This window comes from Sparus aurata, chromosome 22, assembly GCF_900880675.1.
Source record: "Sparus aurata chromosome 22, fSpaAur1.1, whole genome shotgun sequence".
NCBI classification, from domain to species: Eukaryota; Metazoa; Chordata; class Actinopteri; order Spariformes; family Sparidae; genus Sparus; species Sparus aurata.
The window spans coordinates 30,091,580-30,108,872 of NC_044208.1; the positions used below are offsets into that span (position 1 = coordinate 30,091,580).

At 44.7% G+C, this 17,293-nt stretch overlaps 2 protein-coding genes across 2 annotated transcripts in view; both read left to right on the top strand.

Annotated features, from left to right (window-relative positions):
* LOC115574089 (NACHT, LRR and PYD domains-containing protein 14-like) overlaps positions 1 to 17,293 on the top strand; it is a 915,401-nt gene that overhangs the window by 625,207 nt on the left and 272,901 nt on the right. The gene's annotated exons all lie outside the window — the stretch shown is intronic.
* The window catches only part of LOC115574086 (AT-rich interactive domain-containing protein 1B-like), a 31,249-nt gene continuing 20,737 nt past the window's right edge, over positions 6,782 to 17,293 (top strand). Inside the window, 3 exon segments of the mRNA XM_030405327.1 lie at positions 6,782 to 7,902; positions 12,284 to 12,475; positions 16,004 to 16,150. Coding sequence (XP_030261187.1) covers positions 7,216 to 7,902; positions 12,284 to 12,475; positions 16,004 to 16,150 — 1,026 coding nt within the window. The 5' untranslated portion in view covers positions 6,782 to 7,215.

Here is a 17,293-nt window from a genome sequence, read left to right on the forward strand (position 1 = left end):
GTGTGTGTTTGTAAGTTAGAGGAGGAGGAGATGTTAGCAGGAAAGCTAATGTGGACTGTTGTTTAAAGTGCTGTTTTGTCTCAAGCTGCTGTCTGACACTTCTCCATCTCCATCTATGCATACAGAGAACAAACTGCTTTCTGATTGGTTAATGTGTGACATAACAAATGTATTAAAACAACAAGTAGTGTGTTCAGACATGAAGACATCAGCAGACAGATATATAGTCTTACTTTGTACAGTGCTGGTCAGACTGGCTGTCTGCAGTCCAGCTCTTGTTCTGGATCTTTTCCCACACTGGGGACAGGAGGAGTGTCCTGGTGAAGCAGACTGGTCCCAGTATGATGTGTTGTACTGTCTGCAGAACCAGTGTCCACAGCTGGTAGAGACTGGATCCTTCAGGACGTCCTGACACAAAGAACAGCAGGACGGCTGCTCCTCCACAGAAACATGCCTCCTCTTCTGCTCTCTGTGAAAACATTTCTTTAGAATTAAAACCATTTGTAGATTGTTTCTAAAAATATCCAGATTTGGTCGACACAGTTGAGAAGCTCAGATCAGCTGACAGAGGACAGTAAAACTGTTGTTACTTTTCTGACTGAATTCAGCATTCAGTCTGGAATAAAAATGTCTGTTTGTGTTATTTCAACTCTTCTGTTTAGGCGGTTTGAACCTGAAGTTAAAAGTGTTCTCAATAACTGTGGTCGACCACTATGACATCACTATTTAACTATGACATCACTTTTAACTATTAAATGTATACATGTATTTCAAAACTTCCTCAAATTAAAAACAAACAAACTATTCTGATGTTGGTTCATCTGGTAGTATAATAAAAAATAAATAAAATAAAATTTTGAGGGAGCAGCGGCTAGGATTTAGGAGTGGCCGCCACTCCTAAATCCTAGCCGCTGCTCCCTCAAAATTTTATTTTATTTATTTTTTTATTTTTTTAAATTGTCACAAAAACACCACCGCCGCATCATATCTCCACCTTCACAGCAGAGTCCTGCACTGGGTCGGGTGTTGCGAGTGCTGAGGTAAACTAGATGACTATCTTGCTCAGTATCTACTCTTTGGAGTATCTACTCTTTACATTCAGCCTTTAAAAAAACATTTTCCATGACAGCCATTCAATAAAAAGGGGGATTATGCTGGGCATAAAAGTAAAACCTGCAGTCAGGTGTCATTTGTTTGCGCCGCCACGGCTGCCCGGACAGCCTGCCCCGCTGCTGAAAAACATCCTAGAAGAAACACTGTCTTCATAAATACAGACAATCAATAAAGTCGATCTTCAAACTCGCTCATCAATATGCACAACAAATGCACATGGATGAAGTTTCCCACACGTTCATGTATTTGTGGCGGACCGACACGATATCAAAAGGCTGCCACCCTCTCACTCACGTACACATGACAGTGTTTCCAACACATAGACTTTACTTGAGCGGGCCAACAAGGTATATTAACGACCACTAAAGTTTATCTGATGAACCATTTTAGCATTTTGTAAGTGTGAGAGAACAACAGCAGTCATAATGGTTTAACAAGTGGGTGATCTCCCGTCGCTCTATCCCTCCTGCAGCTCGACCTGCTCTGCAGTTTGTGGCTATTAAACCAGATTAAGATCATCTCAGTCTGAAACAGGATCTGCAGGAATAGTTCTTTAAGAGAACATTTTGTTTTCATCCTCAAAGCATCATCATCATCAGGTCAGTTTACAGAAAGAACAGTCTCTTACTTTGAGTCTGATGGTCCAGGTTCAGTACTGAAGTCTGGAGGATCTTCAGACTGGTCACTCTTCGTAGACAGACAGCTGGATACAGACCGGTTACTCTTTGTAGACAGATAGCCAGAATCTTGAGACTCTGCTCCGTCTTTGTCCTCCTTCACACAATCACTCATCTTCTGCTCTGAAGTCAGTCTGAGAGGTGAAACACAAGAATCAGGAAACAAGTTTGTTCAAGAGTCACACAAGACGGAGAGAGCAGGAAGTAACACACACTCTCTCTCCCCTTCACACACACATTATACAGTATAATAAAAGCAGCCAGAAGTCCACCTGCTCAGGTTTCTTCACACCTGTGCTTGTTTTCTTGGGTTACTGGAGGTTTAAAGAGTATTATTCAGCCAATCAGGACTTTGTGTCCACAGATGAATCAAACTGTCGACTTCACTCCAACATTTCTTTCCTCCACAGTCCACAGGGAGAAAACTGACTCACAGTAAGTAAAGTCACAGTAAATAATCACAATGTGTTTTTAACACTCACCCTGTCTCAGACTGCAGCTGTTCTCCTTCTGCTCCGTCCTCTGAAAATGGAGTCTGACTGAATACTTTCACTTTCAGGCTTCCTACCTGTGTGTGTGTGTCTGTGTGTGTCTGTGTGTGTGTGTGTGTGTGTGTGTGTGTGTGTGTGTGTGTGTGTGTGTGTGTGTCTGTGTGTGTGTGTGTGTGTGTGTGTCTGTGTGTGTGTGTGTGTGTGTGTGTGTCTGTGTGTGTGTGTGTGTGTGTGTGTGTGTGTGTCTGTGTGTGTGTGTGTGTGTGTGTGTGTGTGTGTGTGTGTGTGTGTGTGTGTGTGTGTGTCTGTGTGTGTGTGTGTGTGTGTCTGTGTGTGTGTGTGTGTGTGTGTGTGTGTGTGTGTGTGTGTGTGTGTGTGTGTGTGTGTGTGTGTGTGTGTTGGCTCCTCCCTGTTCTCATGTTCCTCTTCTGATTTTATGGCGGGTTGCAACCACGACTTTTAAGGTTCATACTGCCACCTATGTGAGTAATAATTTAATTTGTTTCACATTTCTTTGATCACAACATTATAACAGTGAATTGTTGAACATGTTGGCCCTCACAAACTTGAAGATACTTTGCGCGTCTGGGAAAGAAAGAAAGAAGAAAATGGCGACCTCCAGTGGCACAGATCTCGTATTTAAATGTAAATAACAGGCTTGGTGACAAGAAGAGTAAAGTTTGACTGTCAGATCTGTTCGAGCTTCATGAATTCCTGATTGTTTTTTTAATCCTCCTCCATGTGCAGGAAGAGGAGAAGCAGCTCTGCTTTACGTACCGCTGAGAGGACCGTGGAGAGATTAACCTGTTATTGAACCCACAGTAATGTTATCATTATTAGCATTATTAGCATTGTCAACAGACAAAATGGTTCTAATACAGCAAAAATATAATCATCATAAGGATAATCCTAAATTTAGCTCTTTCTTTATTCAACCGTTTAACTAGATTTTACAGTCTTACAGTCTGAAATAAAGCAGGAATCACAGCCTGATCTGAATCTGTTCATCTTGGTCCATTTATGTACATGAAGTAAAAATAGTCTCTAACATCTCCACAGTCACAATAAGATATAAGTCTGAACGTCTAACGTTTGAAAGTGAAGGCTTTACTTCCAAAGGCATCAAGCTGATTACCAACGTATTTTAACTGAAATGTTGAGGTTTTAACGTCCCTTGAAGTTCAACATATCTGGCGTTGGATATTCAAATGAGTAAAAACCGAGTAAAACCCAATACTTACATTTAAATGCGAGACTTGCGCCACTTGAGGTCGCAATTTTCTTCTTTCTTTCTTTCTTCCTTCCCGGGCGCGCAAAGGATCTTGGGATATGTGAGGGCGCAAAGATCGTAGCGGTGCATCCTCCAGGAAGTAGGGGTGGGCGATATGGCAAATTTTGGTATCGATCCGATACCAAGTAAATACAGGGCCAGTATTGCCGATACCAATACCGATACCGATACTTTTTACTTGAAAATTCCTGATCAATTAATGATTTTGTACTTTATTTAACATATTAAATCTCTAACCTGCATGTAGCCTAAATAGGAATACTAATGTTCCTTCAACAGATACACAAAAGGGTTATTATATTCTTGAGGTAGGTTATATATCTTAATATAAGTATATATTTTTGAGTTACAGTTACAGTGAACCTGAGTGAGCGGAGTGAGAGAGGTGAGGAGGAGCGCTGCGCTCACACAAACTCTGGGAAGAAATACAAGTGATTTGCTGAATTTATAGAAGATAAACTACAACAAAAATATCGATCTCATCACGCTGGTATCGATCCGATACCAATACTCACCTTGGTATCGATACTATCGATATTTGGATCGATCTGCCCACCCCTACCAGGAAGAGGGAAAAGAAGGCCGCATGGAGATGAGCTGGTTATCCAGAGCGATTAATTTATATAAAGTGACTCATGCATAAAATGTCAGTCAGTCCGGGTTCATCACTTTGCTCCAGAGTCAAACTGTCCACCTGACACCTGACTGCAGGTGGGCGGGGTTTAGAAACAAATAAAGTGAAGTTTAGAGTCGCTGCACTCTGAACTTGTGATGCTGCAGCTCATGTTGGCTTTAACTCAACCTGCGGTCAGTGATGAAGTCATCATCAGAGAGCTCCAGCAGGGGGCAGCATGCTCTGATCTTCTGTTGGCACTCACTCACCTCTTTATGTAATTAAAATGTCAATATGTTTTTAAAATGTACTATAAAAGAAAAGGTGTTTTTAGTTTTCTGGCAGATGTGATGTCACTTCCTGCTCTGTATGAAACAAACCCGTCCATCACTGAGACAAACAGACTCCATGTTTGTACTCAAAGACAGAAAGAAGTTCATGCAGAACATATGCTGAATTTACAACAAGGACACAATGAGTTACAATCTGTCACACACACAGTTTCACTACGTTAGAAAGTTTGTTTTAACTCCACAACTCTTAAAATCACTACATTTGTTAATGGAGTCTGGTGATGTTGTGTTACTGGTTCACTGGTTGGATCAGCTGAAACAGACTGTGTAATCCATTCTTCTTCTTCTTCTTCTTCTTCTTCTGAGTGATTGGATCTCAAATGTATCCTCATTCACACCTGTACTTAGAGCCGTCCACCTGTGATCAGATCAGTCTGGGCAGATGTTGACACCAGGTGTGTTTGGATCGTACCGAATGATTCAAGATGTTTTCATGAGCAGCAACCTGATCAGGAGGAGGATGGAGGATGAGCAGAGTTATGTTTTGGGGCTCGTCTCATGAACAGTTCCGTCCCAGAACATCAGTGTGACCCTGATTCTGTTTTCTGCTGCTGCTTTCTGACCCAGTTTCCCTGCTTGACTTGACTGGGTTGTTTCCAGTGCTGCTGTGGGAGGTCCCATCACACACACACACACACACACACACAGACACACACACAGACAAAACACAATTCTTTTTATTCTGCTGTGTTTGTTTCTGCAGATGTGTCTTGGACTCATGAACGGTGAACAGAACAGTGTTCTGCGGCGCCCCCCAGCAGCTGTATTAGTTATTACAGCCGTAAAGGAAGTGAAGGGAAATACAATAGAGAGAGAGAAACGTGATGTGTTCGACGTAACATTACAGAAGTATCACATGCTGTTCAGCTGAACTAAGTATCTGTTTTTATTTGATTTATGGTCTCATGACGACGTCTCAGTGGGCTTTACAGCTTCACTGTGGCTGCTAAGCTAACGGTGTTAGCGTACGATCCATCTGTTGCATGTCGAGGGTGTGAATAATGATTATAATAATACATTATATTTAGTGCTTTTCAAAGCCACTTTACAGGTTAAAAAGCAAATACATGTATGACATATATACATACGTATATATGTCATATATGAAATACTATGTTTGGAAGCTGCATGTTGGACTTAAAGGAGCATTCTGTAGATTTGTAGAAGAAATTCAAACTGAGAATTGTTAATATTTACAGTAATAATGAGGTCATAACACAAACTTTACATTTTCTCAGAGGAAAATAAGGTCCCAGTGCACTGTGAAGCTGGACAGGTGGCAGGGTCCGCCACATATAAACACAGTAAAATAGTATAAGTTGTCAGTTTGGTTATTCAGTCATGAAAACAACTGACTGCTCCTTTAATGCTGCAGTTCATAGTGTAATAATGATGTCATCATACACAGACATGTTTGTTCTGGTAGCAGATGATTGACAGATGTACGTGTGTAGATCTGAAGCTTTCAACTGATCAATAAATGAACTTACAAAACAGCGACTTTCATCATCAATTCGCCTAACTGTTGCTTTTTTGTCGTCACTATGAAAAATAATTAATATGTTTAATCTTAGACAGTTGGTTTTATGTTTGGAAAAACTGTGAGGGGCAGTTTTTTTTTTTTCAAAATGTTTTATGGCATAGACACCTTTATTAAGCAGTAGACAGACAGGAAATATGGGAGAGAGAGGGGGACGTGACACGCAGCAAAGGACCTCCGGCCAGAATCGGACCGGGGTCGGCTGCGTATATGGCATGCCCTCTAACCACTCGACCACCTGCACGTCTGTGAGGAGCAGTTTTAATCTTTTATTTGGTAATAACTGACAGCAATCTGTAAATAATAAGAATAAAACAATAATACATGAAGTAAACAAAAACACAGTCAACAGAGGAAATTAGGACAGCACGGATCATATATGACATGTGGACCTGAACCAGGACATGTGCACCTGACTGGGACATGTGCACCTGAACCAGACATGTGGACCTGAACCAGGACATGTGGGCCTGAACCAGGACATGTGGACCTGAACCAGGACATGTGGACCTGAACCAGGACATGTGGGCCTGAACTGGACATGTGGGCCTGACTGGGACATGTGCACCTGAACCAGACATGTGGACCTGAACCAGGACATGTGGGCCTGAACTGGACATGTGTACCTGAACTGGACATGTGTACCTGAACTGGACATGTGGACTGGGAGAACTGGTGGTGAAGGACAGATGTGCACCACCCCTGGAGGAGGTGAAGCAGCGGGGGGAGAGGGGAGACGGGCCGGGCTGCGTCTCTAATGTGACCCGCGTGGAGACACGGAGGCTCGGCGGACAGAGAGTGGAAAACGTCGGCAGCAGTGGAGGAGCTGGTGCTGGTGCTGCTGGACCTCCTCTTCCTCCTCCTCCTCCATCATCATCATCATCATCATTATCCCACCACACACCTCCGCCGTCCAGCCAGTTCATCCAGCAGCAGCAGCGGCAGACCCACAACAACAACAACAACAACAACAACAGCCTGCAGGAGAGAGGAGGGAGCAGCGGGAGCCGACAGCATCATGGAGGGACAGAAAACCTCCTCCTGGTGGGGAACAGCCGAGCGGAGGAGCGCCGTCACCAACACCAGCTGAACACCAGTGAGGAGGAGGAGGAGGAGGAGGAGGAAGAGGAGGAGCGGATGGATGCCAGTCTGCGATCAGCCGCCAACAGCACCAACAACAACCCTCCTCCGAGTGGGACCAGCTCCGGGTTTAATCATTATTATGGGAATGGAAGAGGAGGGCCCAGCTTCGATCAACATGGCGGACAACAAAGCCCAGGGACGGGGGTAACAGCGGCGCTCTCGGCACACAGCACCATGGATCAGGTTCAGAACTCCCACGAAGGGTACAACAACAACAGCCCGTATAACCACTACCCGAACTATCGACCCGGCTATGGGAACAGTGGATATGGAGGCATGATGAGCCCCTCACGCCATGGGAACAACCTGCTGGGCCCGGCCGCTGCTAACCACAGCAAAGCGGCTATGACTGCTACCAGCTCCCCGGCTGGAGGAGCAGCTGGCGGCGGAAACAACGGAGGATTTCAGCGGTTCCCCGGACACAGTCAGCAGCAGCTGCACCCGTCCGGAGCCACACCGACTTTAAATCAGTTGTTGACGTCTCCGAGCACGATGATGCGAGGTTATGGAAGTGGATATCCAGATTATAATAATCCTTCTGCACAACAACAGCCGAGCATGGGGCTGGCTAAAGACATGGGCTCCCAGTACGGCTCGGCTGCTCACGGCTGGGGAGGACAACAGCGGAACCACCCGACCATGAGCCCGGGGAGCACCGGGCAGGGCAGCGGCCGGGTCCAGGTGAGTAATGCTTTATTAAAGTACCGTCCACTGCTGTTAGCTGCGGATAAACTCGGCAGACTAATGAGAGGGAGTCGTTTTATTACAGCTAACCTGCTAACCTACGTTAGCCGCTATGCTAACACGTCAGTTAGCTGGTAAGCTAGGTGTGTGTGGTTTTTTTTTTTGTAGCTTCACTGCAGATAGACGTCATTTATACAACAGGACTCACACATCTGGGTATTTTAACACTAACGTATATAAAGATTATTCCTTAATATGCTAGTTGCATATTAAACATTAAATAGCAGCCGTACGAGCTGACAGTGGCGAGTAAAGTCAGTGTTTCTGTTCCGTGTCCAAGGTGACTCCGTTTTTAGCTTGCTAGGCTAAGCTAGCATTAGCATTTTAGCTGCAGTTGACGGAGCAGGACAGGCCTGAAGAGTGTATGTGTGTGTGTGTGTGTGTGTGTGTGTGTGTGATGTATATACATTAAATACACTGGTTATATTTGGGGGTTATTTGGTGACAGTCAGTCAGTCAGTTAGCAGGACGGTTAGCTGACAGCTCCTCTGACAGCTCCGTTTACATCTGACATCATCTAATTGCATCATGTGTGTTAATGATCTGTTCTGAAGTCAGTCGAGGTGTCACCGGCCCTTCAGGTGTCTCCACAGCTTCGGCTCGCCTCTCTGTCATGCTAACTAACAGGCCGCCGGGTGGAGAGGATCAGCTGGGGTGAGCGGTGTGTGTCGCTCCTCTCAGCCGGTGATCTGGCCTCAGCTTCGGGTTGGCACGGAGCCCGTTATGGCCCCATCTCCACACAAGAGCCCTGACCTTCACACATGCAGATTAGCCATGTGGCCGTTACACCCGGCACAACACTGGAGCCACACATCCGTCATGCTCCTCCAGCTGCCCCCCACAGCGTCCGGGCCTGCTGGCGGCCTCCGGTGAGTCGCTCCTGACGCCGGGCATCCCCCCTTTATGTCGGGGAGAGTTCACCGTCAGCACCGCTCTGTGAGTGAGCTGCGGAGCTTCACTGGAACCCAGAGGGATGATTTCCTCATCAGAGATCAGGTTATCTAATCACCCTGTGGGTCCGAAATAAATCACGACAGGACCAGAGATAAAGAAATCACCTAGTGAGAGAGAAAGAGCGAGAGAGACACGTTGAGGCTCCCTGGACACACCTGTGGAAGCTTCCTGGACACACCTGTGGAGCCCCCCTGGACACACCTGTGGAAGCTCCGGACACACCTGTGGAAGCTCCCGACACACCTGTGGAGGCTCCCTGGACACACCTGTGGAGGCTCCCTGGACACACCTGTGGAAGCTTCCTGGACACACCTGTGGAGCCCCCCTGGACACACCTGTGGAAGCTCCGGACACACCTGTGGAAGCTCCCGACACACCTGTGGAGGCTCCCTGGACACACCTGTGGAAGCTTCCTGGACACACCTGTGGAGGCTCCCCGGACACACCTGTGGAGGCGCCCCGGACACACCTGTGGAAGCTTCCTGGACACACCTGTGGAAGCTCCCATCACACCTGTGGAGGCGCCCTGGACACACCTGTGGAAGCTCCGGACACACCTGTGGAAGCTCCGGACACACCTGTGGATGAAACTGAGCTTGATGGAAAAACTACTTCCATTGTCAATCCAAATTCTTTATAAAAGTCTAAATTATTTATCCCTCATAATTTCATATTTAATCTCATTACAGTGTTTTGCCTTAATCTAGGCTAAACTTTCATCAACTATTTGTCTTTAACTCGTCTTTATTGTGAATGTAATTATCGTTATCACTTCAGTACTTTTGCAATATTTATTGATTTTTTTTATTTATTTCCTTCAATTCTGAAGAGCTTATGAGATTTCCAAATAATAAGAGATATACTGTGCATCAGAATTAGCTATTTTTATCATAAATTAATCTGATGAACATTATATTTTGTTCCGTCAGGAGATGTTCTGTAATTCAGAACATCTCAGTTCTGCATCATGAAGCTGTTTGTCACATTTCACATCTGGAAAATTTAGAGATTGTAGTTATATTTTGATTAATTGTGCTGATGTTATATAAAACACTGTTTATCACTATTATCAGGTACAATGACCCTTAAACTAATGAAAACACTGTTTTATTAACATATTCTCTCCTGAAAGACATAAAACTTGATATAAACTTTAGATATATGTATTTGAACAACACGTATTATGTCTCAATGTGAACATTTCTGCTCTTCTCTGTTTTATAATAACACATTTTTGTGTTTGTGACTTTTGGGCACACAGTTAATGTCTTTTAATTTGCACGTTTATTAAACGACCTGATAAAACGAGTTGTTCCTCCTATCGATAAGAAATCAAATACAAATCAAGAATAATCAATAAACTTCCTTGCACAACCTTGTTTACATACTTGCCAACATTGGGTTGTGAAAAATAGGGAGATTTTTTTCATTGGTGTATCGGCCCAAGTAACAAGGTTCCTTCGCCAGGTGTGCGATTTATTTGTCATAATTTCTTGCCTTGTATTTTAAACCACACATGTCCAAAATTCTTAGAACAGAAAATTTTTTGAAAAATGACCCTTTAAATCTCACCTACTTGTGAGATTTTGGAAAAGAATAATTTTCAGAATTTCAGAATCAGAATCTAAGACATGAGACAAAATAGTGTAGAAGCTGACATTGCTGCTTGAAAATATGTTCATCCTGAGCATTTCAGAAGTCAGTGAGCCACATGCCATGGAAGCTATTGAGAAAAATAATCATAATTTCTGCATATTAATATTCATATTAAATAGAGGAAGCACTAAAATACAATAACAATAGGTGTCTTACTCGTCCAGTTTACTGATACAATCTGCAGCTGGTTTGGAGTCACTGGGTCACATGACATGAAAGATATTCTAAAAAACAGCAGTTATTTTATATTAATATATTTATGCTAAGTAATTTAATGACGGTCCCTAAATCAGTCTTAGTGATTCAGCGCAAGACTCTGAGAGGTGAGCTGACCGTCCTCCTGCTGCTGACACTGGGAGAACCTCAGTAAAGTCTCAGCTGGACCCGAGTAGATATCCACAGAATATTGTGTGCAACTTAAATTCCCCATTCGCTCGTGATATTAAACAGACAAAAATCACGTCATCATCAAAATCAAATGATTTTGGCAGACCAGGGTTGCCAGATACTGCAACAAATATAGGGACACAATCTTACTTGTTTCCTTTACTGTAAAATTGGGAGATTAACAGGAGAAATTACTGACCGGGAGCGTCGAGGGAGATAGGGTTAAAAATCGGGAGTCTCCCGCGTGAATCGGGAGAGTTGGCAACTATGTGTTTATATCGTCATATTGAAAAATTATTCGTATTTAGTAAAATAAAGAAAATATCTCGTGACTAGCAGATTCTCACTTCTACAGTTTGATGTTATGAACGTAATCAAGCTCCCGTCAGCTGCTTCCAGCTGTTCACATCTGGATTATTGATCCAGTGTTTTCCTGTCCGATCGTCCTCCCTGACAGCTTCCAGCGTCGTGGACAGTTTGTGTTTCCTCGTCTCGACCGACTGACGGAAACACGTCCTCCAGAGAAAAGGATTAAAGAAGAGGATTAAATGTCTAGGTGGAGTTTTGTGCGTAAAATCCATCAACGCTTTTCTATTTTTAGCCGCAGCAGTGTAACATCTGTTCTCACTGAGTCACTGCTCTCACCTACTGTAATGTCAGTGTGTCAGATACAGTGTGTGTGTGTGTGTGTGTGTGTGTGTGTGTGTGTGTGTGTGTGTGTGTGTGTGTGTCTGTGTGAGAATATTAAAGCGTACCCAGGCGTGCCTCTTGACTCTGGGCTGAAGTGGCCTCGCAGGCTTTTGGATTGCTCACTTTCTGTCCAAGTGCAGCTTCAGTTGAATCGGCTCTGACAGCAGAGTTTAGTCTCAGGTGTCAGTTTTTTGTTTTGGTTCAGTGAAGGCACCACCTGAGTCTCACGTGATGCTACATTAGCCTCTGATGTGTTCACTGTCCTTGCATCTTTGGGCTTAAGGCAAACTTGATATTTAGCGTTGTACAAGGAGTTTTTAACTGTTAGATGAGTATTTTAAAAAATAGCGTGTTCAAAGACAACAGCGATCCCCTGGAGATGTGGAACAATCTCTCGCCATTGTTCAATAACAACATCTTTGTGCTCAAAGTTGTCCCACCAGCTAGAGGTCCAACCCGGTCCGGTCCAAAACCGGCAGCGTTGGTGGGAGGACGTAACAATAGCAGCTCCCTTTGTAGTGATTCTGACGCCTCTGTTCGTCAGAGAGTTGATCTATATTTATACGTAAACATTAGAGAAGAACACACAGAAAAAGCTTTGTTTATAGAAATACCTGTGCCTCTCCTGCAGGTGGCGCCCATGGACCCGATGGCGATGAAGCGCTCTCAGCTCTACGGGATGAGCAACAACCCGTACTCCCAGCAGCAGGGGGCGCCGTACTCCGGCCAGCCCTACGGCTCGCCCTCCGCCCACAGATACCCGATGGGAATGCCCGGCAGAGGGCAGCTGGTGATGCCAGGGATGCAGTACCCGCAGCAACAGGTAGGAGGCGCTCTGTCCACCATGTTACAAAGGACCTCATTAGGCCTCTTCTTCGTTGGTGTTTGTATCTCATGTCGTTTGTGCCGTCTGTCAACAGTTGCTGTAGTTTGTGTATTTTGAGCGCTGCCTCCTCATCACCGTGGACAACGGAGCTTTAGATGTTGTCATTGCGTCGTGGCGGCTGCGGGCCGGACCGGGCCGGGCCGGGCTGGGCCGGGTCAGGCTATGTTCTGCTGCAGACTGGGCTGAGGCTATTTCTAGCCTCCAGACTGCTGGTTTGGGTTCACTGATGACTGACGCTGCCTCTGATGCGTCACAAACAAAAGGATTAAACCAGTTGTCTGCAGCGTTTGGCTGGAATCAGACAACAGGGAATTTAAATCAGAATAAAAAACAACTGAGATTTTGATTAAACTCAACAAGGCAGTTTGGATTCAGGACTGACTCTTAGTTTTAACCGACCACAGAATTTTCTTTCTTTCTCGTAAGAACAACACATTGTGAGTGTGTGGATGAGGGCAGGATTGTTTCCGGTGCTGTTGAGAAGATTTCAGGTGGTGTCGGCAGACTTTATCTCCTGCCGCTCGAAGATTACTCTCATCACAGTTTTCTTCCCCGGAGGTTTTTCTTTTAGTCCTTCGATCGTCTGATGTCGCCTCGTTCCCCGAAGCCTCTCGCAGAGTACCAGTGACATGATTACATCATTACAGGTTGACAGACATTCTCCTTTTGTTCAGCCGGAGGGAACTTGTGTCAGTGTTGTCATCTCTGCTCGCTGAGACTCGGATGAAGACGCGACGGCAGAGGGAGGAAATGTAATGACTTCTCTGTGAGCGAGGCCCCAGGTGGCCCCGGGACTCTTCTCTTATTAACTCTCTGATTCCACATGAAATTGGACCAGTCAGCTTCCCCCTCTGTGCTCGCAGGCTGGTTCTGGTTTCAGGCTGTAGGTGTTGGACTGTTTTCATCCTTCACTTTGAAACAGTCTCAGTCTCTGTCTTCACTCTTTAATCATTCCAACTGATAAAAATATCAATCAAGTATGTTTTTGGTATTTCTTCATTCCTTCGGGCAGAAAACTGTTTTAGTTTTTATTGACCAGGTTTTAGATTTGTATGTTGCAGCCAGTTTCCACAGATACGATTCATCTGTGACGGGTCTTTAAAGTGAGCGAGACGAACAGACATATCGGCCGAGCTTGAGTTTAAAAGTAAGATATGTTACGACTCGCCCTTTGTTCTACGTGTTGTTGTGTTCTCACGTTATCTCAAGTATTCCCGACAATGTTCAAACCAGAGAAATCCACCAGTTTACTTATGATGGTTTCATTCTGGTTTCTTTCGGTCGTCTGAGGAAAGTCAGTGAACAAGACCAAATTTAAGGTAAATAAAACTTTAAAACATTACCTCGTCTGTTCCTCAGGTGTGAATGGTGATGAAATAAATATGGAAATTGTAAATAAAACTCCAGTCTGGAGCCACTCGTGAGTCACTAGACGTTAAATTAAAGATGGTGGTGAGCTGAACTGTGAGGTGTTTAAATTAAACCTCTCCCCGATTCAAATGTAAAGAATGAACTTACATGATGCAATGATGCTTTATCTTACATTAAAATGCATGTAATTAATTAGCAGTAGTTTTATATTAAAGTTTATGTTGCATTAAATTCCCATTAAATTCTATTTTGATTGAATCAAATGTATTTATTTGATCGCTGTTAGTTTTTAATGACTTTTATAACATCCAGCCGTCATCATGTGTCGACCACACTGACACGATAACTGACCAACAAGTGAGATAATATCTGCCATTAATATCATCTGATGAAGCGTCATTCACAGTGTAGTTAAAATAATAATAAGTACAATAAACTTTATTATTTATAAGCACAATTCATTTGCAAAATGCAGCACAAAGTGCAAAACAAACTTTTTCTTTGTGTTTCTTTGAGTGAAGATATTCAGAAACTCTGTTTTCACTGTTTTTATGTCTGGACGGACAGAAATGGAGATATTTGTAAATGATGACGCAGACTATAGAGTTTGATGATGAGTCATATTGTTTGTTACATTTAGAAACGCACCAACAGACATTGATAATGAAGTGATGGAAAAGACACAGAACGGCTGCTGAGAATGTTTTCCTGTGTTATGATCGCTCTCGTTTCTCTGACTCGTTCACTGTTTACTCTGTAACTAAGCAACCGACCAACTTCTTCTACTTCCTGTTTACACCTGCAGGCTCATGCCCGGTGTGTGTGACTGGCCATGGGATGTGTGTCATCAGGTGTGCTGTGTGGATGGAGATTATTTCTGAAACGGTGCTAAAAAAGCTTGTTGCGACCGTGATTCTTTTTTGTTTTTTAGTTTTTTAACCATGTTTTTAAAAGTACCTGTGGACTCTGATCCTCTCAGACCTTCAGGCAGAATGTCCACCAGATGTTTGGTGTGATGTACAAACATATTCAGAATTTGTTTGACCTTTATATTCAGTTTCCCTCTCCTGAGAATTCTGATTCACACCTGTACTTAGAGCTGTGATCAGATCCCTAGGGGTGGATGGTACCAGGTGTGATCAGATCCCTCGGGGTGGATGGTACCAGGTGTGATCAGATCCCTCTGGGTGGATGGTACCAGGTGTGATCAGATCCCTCGGGGTGGATGGTACCAGGTGTGATCAGATCCCTCGGGGTGGGTGGTACCAGGTGTGATCAGATCCCTCTGGGTGGATGGTACCAGGTGTGATCAGATCCCTCGGGGTGGATGGTACCAGGTGTGATCAGATCCCTAGGGGTGGATGGTACCAGGTGTGATCAGATCCCTCGGGGTGGATGGTACCAGGTGTGATCAGATCCCTAGGGGTGGATGGTACCAGGTGTGATCAGATCCCTCGGGGTGGATGGTACCAGGTGTGATCAGATCCCTCGGGGTGGATGGTACCAGGTGTGATCAGATCCCTCGGGGTGGATGGTACCAGGTGTGATCAGATCCCTCGGGGTGGATGGTACCAGGTGTGATCAGATCCCTCGGGGTGGATGGTACCAGGTGTGATCAGTCTTCGTGCTTCCTCCTCAGAGCGTTATCCTCCTTACAGCACATCCTCCTCTCCTCGGGAATAAAACGCCACAGAATGCAATAAGACGTAACTTCGCTGCAGTCTGAGCCGCTGCTGCATTGACTGCCTTGCTCAAGAGCACCTCCTGCACGTACTCGCACACTGACTGCTGTCTAACGGACGGCGCCAGGCAACAGGAACAGCGCTGTGAAGTCAGTGTGATGATGTAAGCAGGTGTCGGCCATGATGTCTGCAGGATCATCAGTGAAGGCCACAAACTACAGCTGATCAGCTGATCAATAACAACCTGACTATGGATCTATTGATCTTCAGAGTCATTAATGAAGAGGAGCCAGCAGTGTTTCTGCTGTGCTCTTGTTTTAGATTGTTGTAGTAGCTCCTCCCACTGTCCTGTCACCTGGCGGCGTCTCTTGGTCCTCGTCACTCAGTCTGCTGGTGTCTCTTGTGTCCTCAGATGGGTTCTCAGTACAGTCAGCAGCAGCAGCAGAGCGTGGGCGGTTACTGTCAGCCGGGCCAGCCGCCATACTTCAGCCCCCCGCAGCAGCAGCCCGCCGCCCCGAGCCAGCCGCCGTACATGCAGCCCCGCCCACTGCCGCAACAGGTAGGTGTGACCGAGAGCCTCACTGGACACAAACACCTGGTGGATTCATTCTGATCACTATTGTTGAGAAAACACGAGGTTTTTTATTAAAACGTATTCAGATCTCGTTGGACAGAGTCTCTGATCTTTGCTCGTCCTGTCGCTGCGTTTTTCTGCACCAGACTGAAACAGAAGCAAGTGTTTCGGGGAGGAGACGTCTCAGTCGAAGCCTCCAGAGAGTTTAAAGCTTCTGCTGGTGAAGCCGTCAGCTTTTCTTGCATCATCACGAAGCCCCGGAGGCTTCAGCAGGGTCGACACCTCTGACGGTGCTGCGAAAATACATTTTGTCTCCGAACATCTTAAAACAAGAAATAAAGTCTGCCACCAGGTCGACTTTATCGCTCTGCTTTTATGTAGAGAGATTAAATTGAATTCAATTATTTGAGGGCAGAAGCTCTGGAGAACAAAATAACTACACTGAGAATAAAGTTTTATTTTAAATGGAAGATTGAGTTTCTGATGTAACCTCCGAGTAACCAACAGAATTCAGGGATTATTGCGTTCAGTATTAAATAGATGAACTGTACAACGTGGCCTCAGCTGTGACTTCACTTCAACTTTCATTGATACGTCCTCAGGTGGATTATGTTTAAAGTGTTTGACAGGAAAAACAAGAAGCAACAGAGGAAAAATCGGTTCACATTATGACTCATAATCCTTCACTGATTCCGACTCGGACTTCTGTACGTTGTTAGTAAAGCTGACAGAACCACATGGTCCGACATACATGGATCAGGATGAACTGTACATATCTATCGTCTCACTGGCAGCCAACCTGTAACAAGCATCCATCTCCCCTAAAATCGATACTGAACTTACGTCTGTTCATGAAACCTGAGAGACAGTTCAGCTCTCAGTACGTCTGTAGCTTCTGACTGAAACTCTTTAGTTTCTCTCGTCCTGTTTGTTCTTTAATCATCAGCTGTGTTTCATGTGTTCACCTTCAGCTGGATCAGGAGTCGTGTTCAGTTACTGCTGCTGGAAACCTGTGATTCTGCTTCAAAATAAAAGCCTTTTAATGACTAAATAACAGGTGGCTTTTATTGTGAAGAGGTTATAGTAAATGAAAGGGTTTTGTAGCTGTATTAGCGGAGCTGCTTTGTT